Raw genomic sequence first — 13,873 nt, forward strand, 5'->3', positions numbered from 1 at the left:
AAAATTTCTTGGTATTTCTGGTAAAATTTCTTGGGATTAATTCCCCGTAGTAATAATTTAATAGGGGGGAAAATTCACGTTTTCCCCAATAAAATTCCTAGTACCGGCACTAGTTTTTTTTTCTGGCCGTCACTTTGCGACTCTTTTCGCATGCTAGCACTAGAATTTTTCTAAAAAATTTCTCTCCGTGTAGGGGCAATTCAAGTTAGGGTCAAGAGTCAGTAAATATTAGGGATAATTCCCTGAAAATTGAATTTTCATACTTTCGTATCGATTATCGCATCTGAATTAATAATTCCAACCGAATTAAAATTATTTATGATTTTATTATTAATAGAAATTAAATATTTAATTTCCATTAATAATAAAATCATAAATAAAACGTGTATTTATTACCGCTGATTCGAGAATTATGTAAAGCCAGAATGATCATCCCGCAACCATTAAACTCAACTCTAATGACAAGATACCGAGTGCATAGCAGTGCTCATTCGAGAATCCAAATGTTTATATCCATGTCAAACTGTACAGCATATCGAGGTTGATTTATGAGGTATCTGCATTTACGCGAGACGTATCCTATCGTGTTAACTGCACTCTCAGCATCCCTCCACACTATTCGTCATTAATTTATAATGAGGTGTTGGAGGAATTTCGAGTTTGAACTTGATTGAATAAATAAAAATGGTTGCAATAGGATGGGAGGAGAGAAGTGTGCACCTGGGGGAGATCCGGCTTGGCGTGGCTTCACGGTAGATTAAATTACTCGAGTGCATGATGAAATGTGTAAAGATGGCGACTATCTTCTGGTTGAGAGGCAATGGCCACTAAAATACTTTCACTGATTAATTACCCGGATTAGGGGCCCTACAAAATTCAACATTTCATTAACACGAAGCAAATGACCTGGGGGATTGCGTGAACATTGTTCATTATGGAATCCACACACAAGTTTGATTATGGCGGCTTACGGTTTGATGTAGAAATGGCTACGCACCTTTGCGTGTCTAAAACTCGCGAGGGGAAGAGCTTTTAGCCCAGGGAGGTGGGTCGAAATGTATGTATCACCCTACGTATTACCTTACCCTCTTACAGCTGGTTACAGAAAGGGGCGGAGTCCTCAAAAGAAGCACACGCACACCTGCCCCCCCACGTGTGTCCAAATATATCTGCATACACAGATGAGACCGAAGCGTGTTTTTTTTCTCTCAACAAATAAGTAAAACAGAATGTTAAATGAATAGAGACGTGGGTCGTTCACACGGTAGAATCCAAACGCCGAAGAGGTGGGGTACCACGGTGTGAAAAGAGGGTGGACAGAAGGGGTTGTGCGGAGGGAGTTGCCTCCAGCACGGCCCGATTAGCAATCGCCATGGAAACAAGCAGTTGATGCGATCGGTTCGCGCATGAGAGGAAAGGGTTGCACGATATTCAAACTCTAGTGTCTATATACGCGTATATATAAACTATGTAGAGTCAACTCTCGAATGTCCAGCAGTCCGGGGGTACGTGGAGAGACGAAAACGCGAGAATTTGCCTTTTTCCAGGTGTGTTTAGGCACCGTCGGATATCGTTGTCGCGAGGAAAACTCTCGCTGGAGCCCTTTTCACTCTTCTGCCTGCCCCCGCTGACAGCTCTTCGACGCGAGTGAAAAGCAGAAGCTCAAGCGCCACACGGACTGGCCTGTTATCATGAGAAACAAGCTTCCACTCTGATTTTTTAATCCGTCCATCCCCGCCCCCCTCCCCCTCCTTTCTCGCAGCCTCACTCGCACCTATCCCTCATCCAGGGGCTGAATTTTAAAATAACTGCAGAACGCCATTTGCCGCTGGCAAACATACCGGGGATTAAGCTCCAGTTCGTCTCTTTCTACCGCTCCTTCTGCTCCAGCACTTTCTCCATTTTCCCCCTTCTTTTTTCCTCCTCCTCCCCCCCCCTCTCGTATTTCCCCGACTGGTGTCTCTTCACTTACTCTCGTTCACTCGTATCACCCATCACGTCTGTTCGTTCATCTTTCTCACTTGAAACTCCGTGGAAACCTCTCGCATATACAATGTATACGACAGTTTGAAGCAGATAAAGAGAGATATATATCACGATGAAAGCGCTCTCTGATGCCAAATTGAAATGTTTAGCGCATCGTTTCAGCTGCCTGAATCCCGCATGCATGAGAGGGTGGTTCAAGTTATATATATTTTTTTCCTCTACTTGATGCAGTACATATCTGCCATAGCCCTCCACCCACCGGCCACGGTCCCTGGTGTGTCTCTCGGGTTGAGAGGGGATAAACTGACAGTTTTATTAATTTCCCGTCTCTCTTTCACCGTGAACCATGTGCCCATATCCGCCAACATCTCTCGCTCCCAGCGACAACGCCACAGCGGACCCTGACAAAATCAGGGGTGTGAGATGGGATTCAATAATGACAGCATTCGCGACAGTGTCAAGGCTTCAACTGCTGCAAATCTCCTCGAATAATAGTAGTAAATGGGAAGAGAAGGAGAATTTAAGAAATAGGGATTGAGAGTTTGGGAATGGAGACAAAGTCGACTTGGAAAATTTAATTTCGATCCCGTCGATTCAGCAGTTATACCAAAGTTTAATCTTTGATAAGGGTTAGTCTTTTAGTAATGGGTTCCTGGAGGGTTTTGGTACGGGGCTCTTCTCCTTGGACGTTCTATCTCTTGGCGTACCCTATCCGCTCTACTGAAAGCCGCACACGAGTGGGTCCTCCTTGAGAGAGAGTAGGGAAGGAAGGAGCTTAAACCGTTAGATAGAGATCTGCGTCGGGATGAAAGTACTATCCACCGCTTTACTCTGTCCCTCTGTTCTTCTCTTTGTAGAAGTAACTTGGGGTTTGGGTTAGAGAGGAAAAGCACATACCAGTTACTCTCCTCGATCCTCATAGGACTTTTTTACGCTATGGGCGTAACGAGGCCACGATTGGATAAGTTTCCCGACGGGTTTACTGTTCTGTCTCACCAGAGTATATTTCGTATTTTCAACGGTTTTTTTCTTCGTTATGTTACTAGAGGGGAACTCTGTCGATGTGACGTTATCGTGAGGTTCGAATTTTCTTTTTGTTGCAGTTATGGAATGGATTTGAATGGCGCTAGGCGAAAAAATGCAACAAGGGAGACGACGAGTACGCTGAAAGCGTGGCTGAACGAGCACAAGAAGAATCCATATCCAACGAAGGGGGAGAAAATTATGCTGGCTATCATCACCAAAATGACACTGACCCAGGTATCAACGTGGTTTGCCAATGCAAGAAGAAGACTCAAGAAGGAGAACAAGATGACGTGGGAGCCGAGAAACAGGGTGGAGGACGAGGATAATAATAATGAGGATGACGACAGCGGGCGAAAGAGTGTAGACGAGAAAGATCGACTAGGTGAGTATCAGTATAATCGGCTGAAATCAATTCCCACCTGTCGCTAATCTAATTCACCGGCACTAGATAACACGAGAATGTAACCTTATCATTTCCAGACTCGAAAGACTCGGGAACGGGTTCCAGTGAGGACGGTGAGAGGCCTGCCCATCGTCTAGACTTGTTACACGGCTCTGGTGGTGCATCCGGCGGTTTGCCAGGTAGAACTGAGAGTGAGTGGAGTGAATCGCGCGCTGATAGTGGTCCCGACAGTCCTGAGTGTCTGTTTGATCAGCGAGAACCTAGGCATCCACTTCAACTCCAGCATCCCGCGTATTTGGCCGCTGCACACGGCCGGCTACTTCGTCATCCATCTCCTGAAAGCACATCTCCCAGTGGTATTGGCAGTGGTACAAGTCATTTGCCACCGTCGACGAGTGCATCGTCCACAGGAAGTGGACCCACCAAGCCTCGAATTTGGTCATTAGCTGACATGGCCAGCAAAGACGGCGACCAGGCGAGTGCCAATCCAGCTATGACTGGTTTGGGCTCGCCTTACGGGGGTGGCAATGGTGGGGGCAAGATTGTCAGTCCCTTGGCGAGTCGACTACCACCTCATCATCCACTGCATCCTGCAATGCACTCGGGTGCGCAATTTGTCAGGCCCCATCCGGATTTCTATAGAAATTTTTACAGTGCCTCTCACCTTGGCTCTGGTGATATGGCATTGTTAGAGAGCTACTCGAGGACACTGGGTGGTCTGGGGGGTGTTATGCCGCCCACATGTGTTCCTGGTATTCTCACAACAACCTCACCCTCGGTGTCATCTGCCACGAGTAATGTAAAACCGTTCTCGATAAACGGTAGTACAAATACCGGCCCTCCTGTCATATTGACTGCCTCATCCGGTGTATCGCCATCATCATCATCGACAGCGTCGTCTGGTAGATCGGACCAACAGTCACCACATCCAAGTGGTGGCAGTCATCCACCGTCGGAGCTCAAGTCTCCTGGCCGTGTGTGATTTCGTGATAGCCGTTAGGTCGTGTCTGTAAATTTATTGTAATTCATTCTGAAAGAATGGGGGTAAAACATATTATCAACGGCACACGGCACAAATGTTTTTGTGGCTGACAATAAACAGACTCCAAATATATCTTGTAAATTAGTGTACAGTTTCAATGAATTTTAATGAAGAGAGGAATGTGAGATACTGCCCCTCCCTCCCCCCTCTCCCTCCTGCTCACTCCCCTCACCCAACTCCTTTTTCTCTCTCATCATCGAATCCTCGTTTGAGTACGAATAATGAAGTACATGAGAGAATGGATTCCTTAACCAAAACTGATTGTAGCCGAAATTATGAAACGAAAATGGAGAATGGAGAAACCGTATACCCTAGCGACGAATTCGATATTATGTATATGAACCTATAAATATACATATAGTGATGATTAATATTATTATTTATGCGTTTGTAAATAGTAGTCAGGGGGCTGGTCCAACGCCCAGCCACAAACGAAAAAAAAACAAAAGTGTATGTATTGTATGTAGAGTAGAAAAAAAACAGCATTATTATTATTATATAATCAGAATCGTAATTCGTGCTAATTGATGATGATTTGTGACGAGGACTGACCGACGATTCTTATATTATTGTTATTGCAATGTTTAATAAAAATGGAAAAAAAGAGTAAAAAATAAATACAAAAGATCGACGCGGTCTCAAGGGTATTGATCGTTGATCCGAGGCTGGCATAAGTGGCAAAAAAACAAATGTAAAAAGACAAACAAACTTTATTAGTGATTTTATGGCTTCAAAAGCACATTTATTCAAATTGAGACTCTGTTGCCTGTCTTGTTGCATCGTACTCTTCTCGATTTTACGTTTCAACAGAGTGATGTTTAAAATGAAAAAAAAAGGCCGCGTCGCACATATCACGTCGACAGTCAGCACGATCACCATCAAAACCTCTTAGTCATTCGTGTCCAAAATTCCTGAACGCCGGTGTTTTAACCATGAAAAAGTCTCCCCTGATTTTGCCACATTGGTGAGAACAATTGAAAAAGTTATCCAACCAAAAGAGAATCACCAGCGTGAAATTTCGCAATAAACGAATCATTATGAAAGATAAATTACGACGTACTTATTGATCCCCCTACCCCATCCATAAATTCACCTCTAAGCTCGCAGAATACAGTGGTCACGAGAAGGGACAGAGGAAGCGAAGATTCGCAAATGCGATGAGACGGGGATGAATATGAAATGTCGATTCTTGGAAATAAGTCCCAGTGGCTTCTCCTCGTTCCCTTTCCATGTGTACTTATAAAAATGCAAAGCAACTTGACTTCTGGGTGGTTGTGGGACAAGCCTGGTTATTAGTAAACATTTAAATCGACAATCGCTAGAGCTGGAGACCACGAGAGTATGCCTGGGCCACCCCTTCCCCTCGTTGTTCGTCTCCATCTATACTCCTCTCTCGTGTCCACCGTATTTTCTCCCTCTCGGCTTCTCTCTGGCTTTTCAACGTGACTTCGGAGAGAGCATTTACTGGGGGGGTGCACCTCTCTCGCTCACTCTCTCCTTGTCGCATTGGCGAAGCACAAGCCAGCAGCCACAGCACAGAGTGGAAACAAGAAATCAAGAGTCAGGACCACCCGCCACGACCTTGGGACTGTGGAACCGCAGATCCCAAGGAGGTCCCTCCCGTCTTCATGAATCAAGCTTCATTCTGAATCGGCATAAACCTTCAAAGGTGGAGCCACTGAGACCCAAGTTATGCGGGCCCTCTCGATTCACCTCAATTGTTTCACAAAAATATCAGGAAAAATCCATTTGTTCTTCCTGCTCATACCCAACACTGTCCACTGAATACCGGATGGGAGTTTTCGGGTTAGACGGAAGTGGACGAGGACAACTGAATTATCCTCTCTTTCTTCCTCTCCTTCTTTCATAATCCTTTTGCCTTTCAATTCACGTACGGCGGGGGTCGTCCATGTAAAAAGTCTGAAGCCTTGATATTTCTCGATCGTTTTCAGTCTCGATTCATTCGCATTGCCTTCAATCAGTTGCCCCTTTGGACATTCGACGTTGAACGAATGATTGTCTCGTCCTTTGAAATGTTTCCATCAAATTATATGAAAACCTGGGAGAAGAGGACGATTCAATTCGACGAAGATCACTCTCTGTGAGATCCAAAGAAACTGAAATATATAGAATGTTTTATTATGACCACCCCATTGGCCTTGCACTCGTCAATTTTCAACGTTAACAGGATTCTTTTATGGTAACGCGCTTGGTTTACGGCTCGATGGAATATTTAACAGGGGGAATCGTAAAATCATACTTCAGTTGTGATAAAGTTAAAAACAGTGGATGCTTGGGAAAGAATGACGGAAGGATGGGGGAGGGGTGGTGGGGGGATGAGTAGCAGGAGGAAATACCGGTGCAAGAAATGAGGGGGAAAGAGGTGGTGAATGAAGGCTTAGAGCAAAGTTGCCCTCGTAAATACAAGAAGGGGGTGGTAGGGGGGTCTTCTCGATACCTCGGCGTATAACTTCCCACCGAGAGGCCTGGACTCGCCCTGAGTTTTAACGTCGCCAACTAATTAACGGGTATCCAAGCGCCACCGAGGAAAGCTCTTATCCACTGTTAGACGCGAGCTGGCTAATTCAATTTTAATGCGAAACTTTGTGCATTTTCCTCGGCTTTTTACTCAATCCTCCCTCCGCCCCGCTCACCGGTTTGTCATGACTCGTTCCAATGGATACGGAACATATACAAAGTAACCAATGGCCATCTACCACTGAATAGCAATAAAAATCATTCTCTCCTTGAATATTCCCATTTTTACGATCGTTCATAATTTTTTAATGCATTTCAAAGTAATTTTTACGATTCATGTGGGCTAATTAGGGTATAAAAAATCTTCAGTGTGTCTTCGGTCTTTATGCTCTGAATTCTTTTTTGCTTCCGAATGGAAGCGTTGTAATCGTCCGATTTTCACATTCGATAATTTTGATGGAAATCATGTAGAATGGCCGGAAACGTAAAAAATGCGAAGTTTGGCGGTCGTGTCTCTATGTGTGCATGTCCACCGCCAAAATTGAGTAATTAAGTGGCTAAAGTAATTTCAAAGAATCTGAACTTTCGTCAGACTATAGGTCTTAATGAGGACTAACTCTGAGTACAAGTTCAGCTCGATCGATTTACTAGTTTTTGAAAAAAAGGGATTCGTTTTTAAATCGTTTCACAGCAAAAACGAATGTCTGAATCTCACACAGCTTTTGTAGACATTTTCCAGACACAAAAAAACGCCTGAATAAAATGAAAATGTGTCTGAATTTCAGACGAACAGATCCCCAAACATCTTAATTCATGTTTGAAACTCAGACAAATTTTCATTTTATTCAGACGTTTTTTAGAGTCTGAAAAATGTCTACAAAAGGTGCGTGAAATTCAGGCATTCGTTTCGGTGCTTTCTAACAAAATCAAGTAAAACATATACACTTGTGCATACAAAGTTTTCGGGATATTCACGTTTTTCCATTTTTCATAAAAAGCTTCGCACTGTTAGAAAATCCCTCTTGAAATTTTAAGTGAAGAATCTTGAAATTTTTAACAACGAATAATTTATGGAATTTCCATTGATCTTGTTATTGATAAATCACTCAATTTTCTTGAATATTCAATGAAATTTGATTTCTTAGGTTCATACGACATTGAAAATGACTGAAAATCATGGAAATTCAGCAACTTTTCTTCTGAATTTTCAATCTGTTGCTTAATTTTCGCCATAGTTTTGAAAATCCAAATTATCATTGAAAATTCAATGATCATTCATAATGGAAAACTTAATTTTATTGAATTTCCAAGATGAATCAGGAATTCCATGCGCAATTTAGTCTTAAATTGAATTCAAGTTCAGAATATTGAAAACGCAAAGGCACCTCTTACTTGAATTTCAAAAAATTTCTAACAGTGTGTAATCACTCTAGCTTATGCAAAAATCGAGATATCAACTTGAAATTTGGACAGAATGCTCCTCTCATGATAACTGCAGCTCGTATTACAGAAAGGCTCCATCGCGTCAGTAGCTTCGGAGATATTAGATTTTTTCGAAAAATCTTTGATGTATAATATCTTCAAAACTACGCAACCGATTACACTTTTTTTTTTTTTCAAAATATTTGTTACAATGCAAAACATACACCCGTTCATACAAAGTTTTCGAGATATTCTAATTTTTCCGTTTTTTCATAAAAAACTTTGTAATCACTCGAGCTCGTGCAAAAATCGAGATATCAACTTGTTTTTCATTTCTCACCCTCATACGTTTGTACTGGACATTGTGAATAGAAGTGTTGACGAGGTAGAGAAGGTGACGCTCCAAGTCTCCTGTGTCCCAGAGGTTGAATAATTAATGTAACGTCGAGGACAACTTGCCGGACCAGAGTGAGAGGAGACTCCAGAGAGGGCGCGGAGGGGCGGAGGACTAGGGGCCAGAGGACAGGAAGGAGGAACGAAGGAACGAAGTTACACACATAAAAGCATCGGGGACTAGTGTCGAGTGAGAAAGAACGGATACCCCGAGAGGCTGATGTAAGTATATACCCTGCGATGGTGTATATGTGTTTCACGTTGGGAGGGTGAATAGTATGAAAAATTAACGAGTCCGCTTTTTGACGTTGCGTCAAACTTTCTTTGTATGACTAAGTGATAGATTGTCTCGCGTTGGCATGAGTTGTATATAGTTTGTAATATACAGCGGAGAATTTCAGTTCGAACGTTATGAGGTGCAGTGTGCGCTTGACAGAGAAAGAGAAAGAGCCAGCTCGAGGATAACGTCACTGTACTAATTTACTTCAATTAGTTCTCCCGGAGTTGTTCTTTTTTTCTCTTTCCTTCAATTTTTTTCGTTACCCCGGTTTATCTTTTGACGTTAAATACATGCTTTGTACGCAAAGAGAAATATAATGAATGTTCTCGATGATAAAAGGGAAAGAGGAATGCGGCATCGTGTGTTCAGTCGTGAAATGATATAAAATATATCGTCTCTTGGCCTTCCGATTTGTGGCTCGGAGCATTGCGAGATGTTTGATGCAGCCGACTCTACTCCGCCGTAGGTCTCCATTCGAATATAACTCCAGGGACTATCTATTGTTCCTGAATAAACCATCGCGTGCAGCTCTTCACCCCCTCTTCACCATCTTTCTCGGTCTCCAGTCGTCATCGGGTTGTATTCGACGAGAATTCCTCCCTGACCCTCCAGTTTCTCCCTCAAACTTCGTTTTCATTTCTTGCTTTCGTATTTTTGTTCTATTCTCTATCCTCCCCCCGCCCCCGTCCATCTTTACAGCGTTTTTTCAACGACAAAGTAAACGAAGGAAACTTTGCATGGACGTACGGCACAGGGAGCACTCGATATTTCATTCGTCGGGTTCTGAAAATCCAATGTCCTACCGCCGGCCTCTCTGTACATCAAAGGGAAGCACTGCCGGATGTCCGGTGTGTGTGCACACGAAGAAGAACCAGAGTCGTAGGTAACATTCAAACGGTAAAGACACCATTGAGTTTCAAAGTTGTTGGGAGGATATAGGAGTGAAAGACGGATAGATATAACTCACGAAATTTTGCGTCCAGTGAAGTCTGTCTTGTTGGCTGACAAGTACGACATACGTCACGTACTAAATTAGTGGTGGCCCGGTGCATAATTCACAGTTGGGTTAATTGGCGAGCGTTTTCACGCCAGCCGCGTCTGTCAAAGCCGCCACTCGGGGACGAGAGCTAACAAGGTGAGAGGAGGAGGCGGGCGGAGGTATTGCGTTCAACGAAATACACGGGACATAACTCGCTTGCTCGGCCACGACTTTGTCGCGTGCTGCTTATAAATACGAGTTGTTCGACAGGTGATTGAATGGAGAGATGAAAACTTCGATTATCGGGAAATTGTTTGGGGAGGGGGAATTTGAGTTCTCGAGGGAAGTTCTGAATTCTTTAATAAGCGCGGGATAGTCCTGTAGGTTAAGGATTTGCGAGTAGTTCGAGCGTGGGAGGGGGGGAATCCTCCTCAGAGTTTATAGAGTAGCATTTTTTAGGCGCAATATCAACTTTAGTTTGCGAACATTTTTTGGAGGAAACGATTTTGGAAAAAATTAAGGTTACAACGTTGCATTTATAAGAGCTGAATACTCCCATCTTCAATCCAGTCGTTTATAGTTATACACGGAGAGAAAAATTGAATAAAAATTGACAGAAAAAAAAGCAAAAATTATGTTTCGAAACGTAATCCGCGAGCGAAATAAAATTCAATAAAAAGTGTGAGTCGGAACTGAAATTGTACGAATCGCCATGTAAATTCTACAATTTGTTCCGTAAAAATTAACCACCCGTCTGATGACTCACCGCTGTGGGGAGAACAAGTCGTTCCGTAATTTTTACCCAACGATTGAAAAATTTTACGGAACGGAACGTAGAAATAACTCACCAGCTTCATAAAAATTGCTGAACGCTCAAGAATTTTTTATTTTGGAGGCATAATAAGTCGGGAGGTTTCTGTAAGATTTTACTTCTTCGGGAACAATTACGTGACAATTTCGTAATTTGTTCGGTGACGAACCTGAAAATTCACTGAACGTTTCAGATTTTTCTCTTCCATTCCTATAAAAATTGCTGGAAAACGATTCCCCATTGCGGATTACGTGAATTGTTCCGCAATTTTTACTGAATTTTTCTCTCCGTGTATCTTATTTCAAGATTTCAAATGTCTTGGAATAAGATTATCAAAAGTCTTAATTTGAAGCCTGAATCTCTTCAGTTGAAGGTTTCGACAGTCTTAATTGGAGACTTGAGATCTCAAGAAGGAGACTTCGGAAGGTCTTAATTTGAGACTTTCAAACTCTTAAGTTGAGACTTTCGAAGGGCTCAATTTGAGACTCCCATAGAGTCAAGATGATACATTTGAATGTTCTAAGTTAAGACTTTCAAAACTTAAATTAAAATTTTTCTTTAAGTCGAGTTCTGAAAGTCTCAGCTTGAGGCTTCTAAAAGTCTCAATGCGAGACCTCCGAAAGGATCAACTTGAGATCATAAGTTTCCAAATGGAGCTTGTTTTTTTTTTGGGTGAAGCGTTTTCTGGACACATAACCGTTTTCAGAAATTTTTCACACTGAAAACCCTATTTTCGAAATCATAACAAATTTGCTCATTCCCAGAATTTCAAATAATAATTAGGGGAGGATGGGGCAAAACGGCCCCCCTTCAATCGTCAATATTTTCCGATTCAATAATCCGATTGGGATGAGTTAGAGCTCGTTTTGAAGAATGAAAAATTATCTTCAAAATGAAGTTGAAACTGGGAATTTTCACAATGTCATTCACAAGTTATTGACAATTGAAGGGGGGCCGTTTTGCCCCACCCTCCCCTAATGAACATCGGGAAAAAAATTCATTGAGAAGAACAGTGCACAAAGGACATAATATGCTCGATTCAACAATATTCTTTTCATTTCCGCTATCCGCTTTTCAGTTGTTATCGACTGATCAATTGATTTCTTGAAGATCTAACAAAATTACAATTTTCAAGTCCATAACACCAATTAAAATTCTAACGATTGTTCTAAAATCTCATTCTATAAAAAATTCACGAAAACAGCTAATTTAATTCTAGCACAACAAGTTCAAAATTCAAACTATCAGTGCAATACCAATGATTTCTGAATAAATTAATCATGAATCGAATTCCAATACACAGAATTAAAAATTCCCATGCACTTGTTGGTTATCGATTGTCACTAAATAATTTCCCTACTCATCATGCCTATTCTCCAAATTTAAATACTTTCGTAACATAATTCAATTTGTATTGAAATTGACCTTCGGTTTGATCTCACATTTGGACTACCGCGAAATCACCCAACAAACGTCAAAATTTCCTCCGGAACAGAACAAAAGAGCAGAGTCGACACGCGCAGCTACTAATTATATCGGTTTTTGCTTGTACATTTGTGTGCGTTTCCCTTCTGAGAAACAAACGTGCCTCCTCTCTTTATACCAAACTGTATTTCTTTGATTTATCGGGGAGTTGCCGAGACGAATGGTCCGATTCGTACATAAGTAAAAGGGGTATTAAAGCGCTCCATTCCCCCTTCTCTCCNCCCCCTTCTCCCCCCCCCCCCCCCGCCCCTCTCGCCAAGGTCCCCAACGACAAACGAAAAACTGTATTTAATTAAATGTTTGTCGATTCAATGAGGACCGGAGATGGATTATATACAGGGGGTGGTTAGACTAGTCGTCGGACTGCGGACAAAAAGTCCATCGACGAGACTCTGATGGCATGTTTCTTGGCGTAGTACGGGACGTTTTGCAAGGCCGAGCGCATGGATGACGAGTCAATCGGTTGGGTCTCCCCTCTTGAGGCACCATTCACAAGAGGCCAATTCACCGCTCAATTCGTCCCATCATTCCCTCAACAACAAAATCACCCTAAATCCCCGTGTTTTCTGAGCAAAAATCCCGTTAATTTCGCGGGTGAAAAAAAAACAGTCCATTTGTAAGGAAAAAGCGCAGGAGAATATTATTCCGGAAACGAGGAAAGAAAGAACAGATGTTTTCGTGCCAATGTGAAGGTGGCTTTATGAAGATAGAGGGACTAGAGATTTTGAGTGAGAGAGGGCCAATAGAATCGGAACAAAGATCGGACTGGTATGAGGGGCGCCGGGAATGTTATATACCTGACGGCGCGTCATCTCCCTGGTCACATCTCAATCAGTGGGATCTCTCGTTCCGAATGTGGATGGGGGGATAAGCAACTGCATCCTGGGAGCAAGAAGTCTCGAATTCAGCTAAACGTGCCGAATATTAATTATCACAGCGGGGACTCGCTCGTTTCAACTCCATCCAATGGGTGTTTTAGTGAGAAAAAACGGAGGGGCTGGTGACTTAGGAAATCGCTGGACCACTCGATTGGGAGTCGAGGAAGAAATCAACAGAAATCACTGCAGATCAAGTGATTATATTACTATTACCGGTAGTGATTTCTAATGAGTTCTGGAAATCATCGGAAATTAGTAGAGATTATGAAGAAATCAGGTCGAGCTCACTCATATGATCCGGTGTATGGCCGGGTATATTATTCTCGATTTGAGTGTGTAATATACTTGAGCATAAAATACACTTGATTCAAGTATATTTTATACACGGAGAGAAATATTCAGAAAAATTACGGAACCATTCACGTAATCCGCAATGGGGAATCGTTTTCCGGCAATTTTTATAGGAATGGAAGAGAAGAAATCTGAAACGTTCAGAGAATTTTCAGGTTCATCACCGAACAAAGTACGAAATTGTCACGTAATTTTTTCCGAAAAAGTAAAATCTTACAGAAACTGCCCGGCTAATTATGCCTCCAAAATAAAAAATTCTTAAAGGTTCAACAATTTATATGATGGTGGTGAGTTATTTCTATGTTACGTTTCGTAAAATTTTTCAATTGTTAGGGAAAA

The 13,873-nt window shown here is 42.3% G+C and overlaps 1 protein-coding gene across 1 annotated transcript in view; it reads left to right on the forward strand.

Moving 5' to 3' along the window:
* Positions 1-5,506, forward strand: part of LOC107040466 (iroquois-class homeodomain protein IRX-3) — a 28,284-nt gene extending 22,778 nt beyond the window's left edge. The window contains exons 4-5 of the mRNA XM_015260560.2: positions 3,090-3,394; positions 3,493-5,506. Of these exons, the coding sequence (XP_015116046.1) occupies positions 3,090-3,394; positions 3,493-4,397 (1,210 nt within the window). The 3' untranslated portion in view covers positions 4,398-5,506. The remainder of the gene's footprint in view (positions 1-3,089; positions 3,395-3,492) is intronic.
* The last annotated feature ends 8,367 nt before the right edge of the window (positions 5,507-13,873 follow it).

This window comes from Diachasma alloeum, unplaced genomic scaffold (assembly GCF_001412515.2).
Source record: "Diachasma alloeum isolate Michigan unplaced genomic scaffold, Dall2.0 Dall_scaffold_00336, whole genome shotgun sequence".
In the NCBI taxonomy this organism is placed as follows: Eukaryota; Metazoa; Arthropoda; class Insecta; order Hymenoptera; family Braconidae; genus Diachasma; species Diachasma alloeum.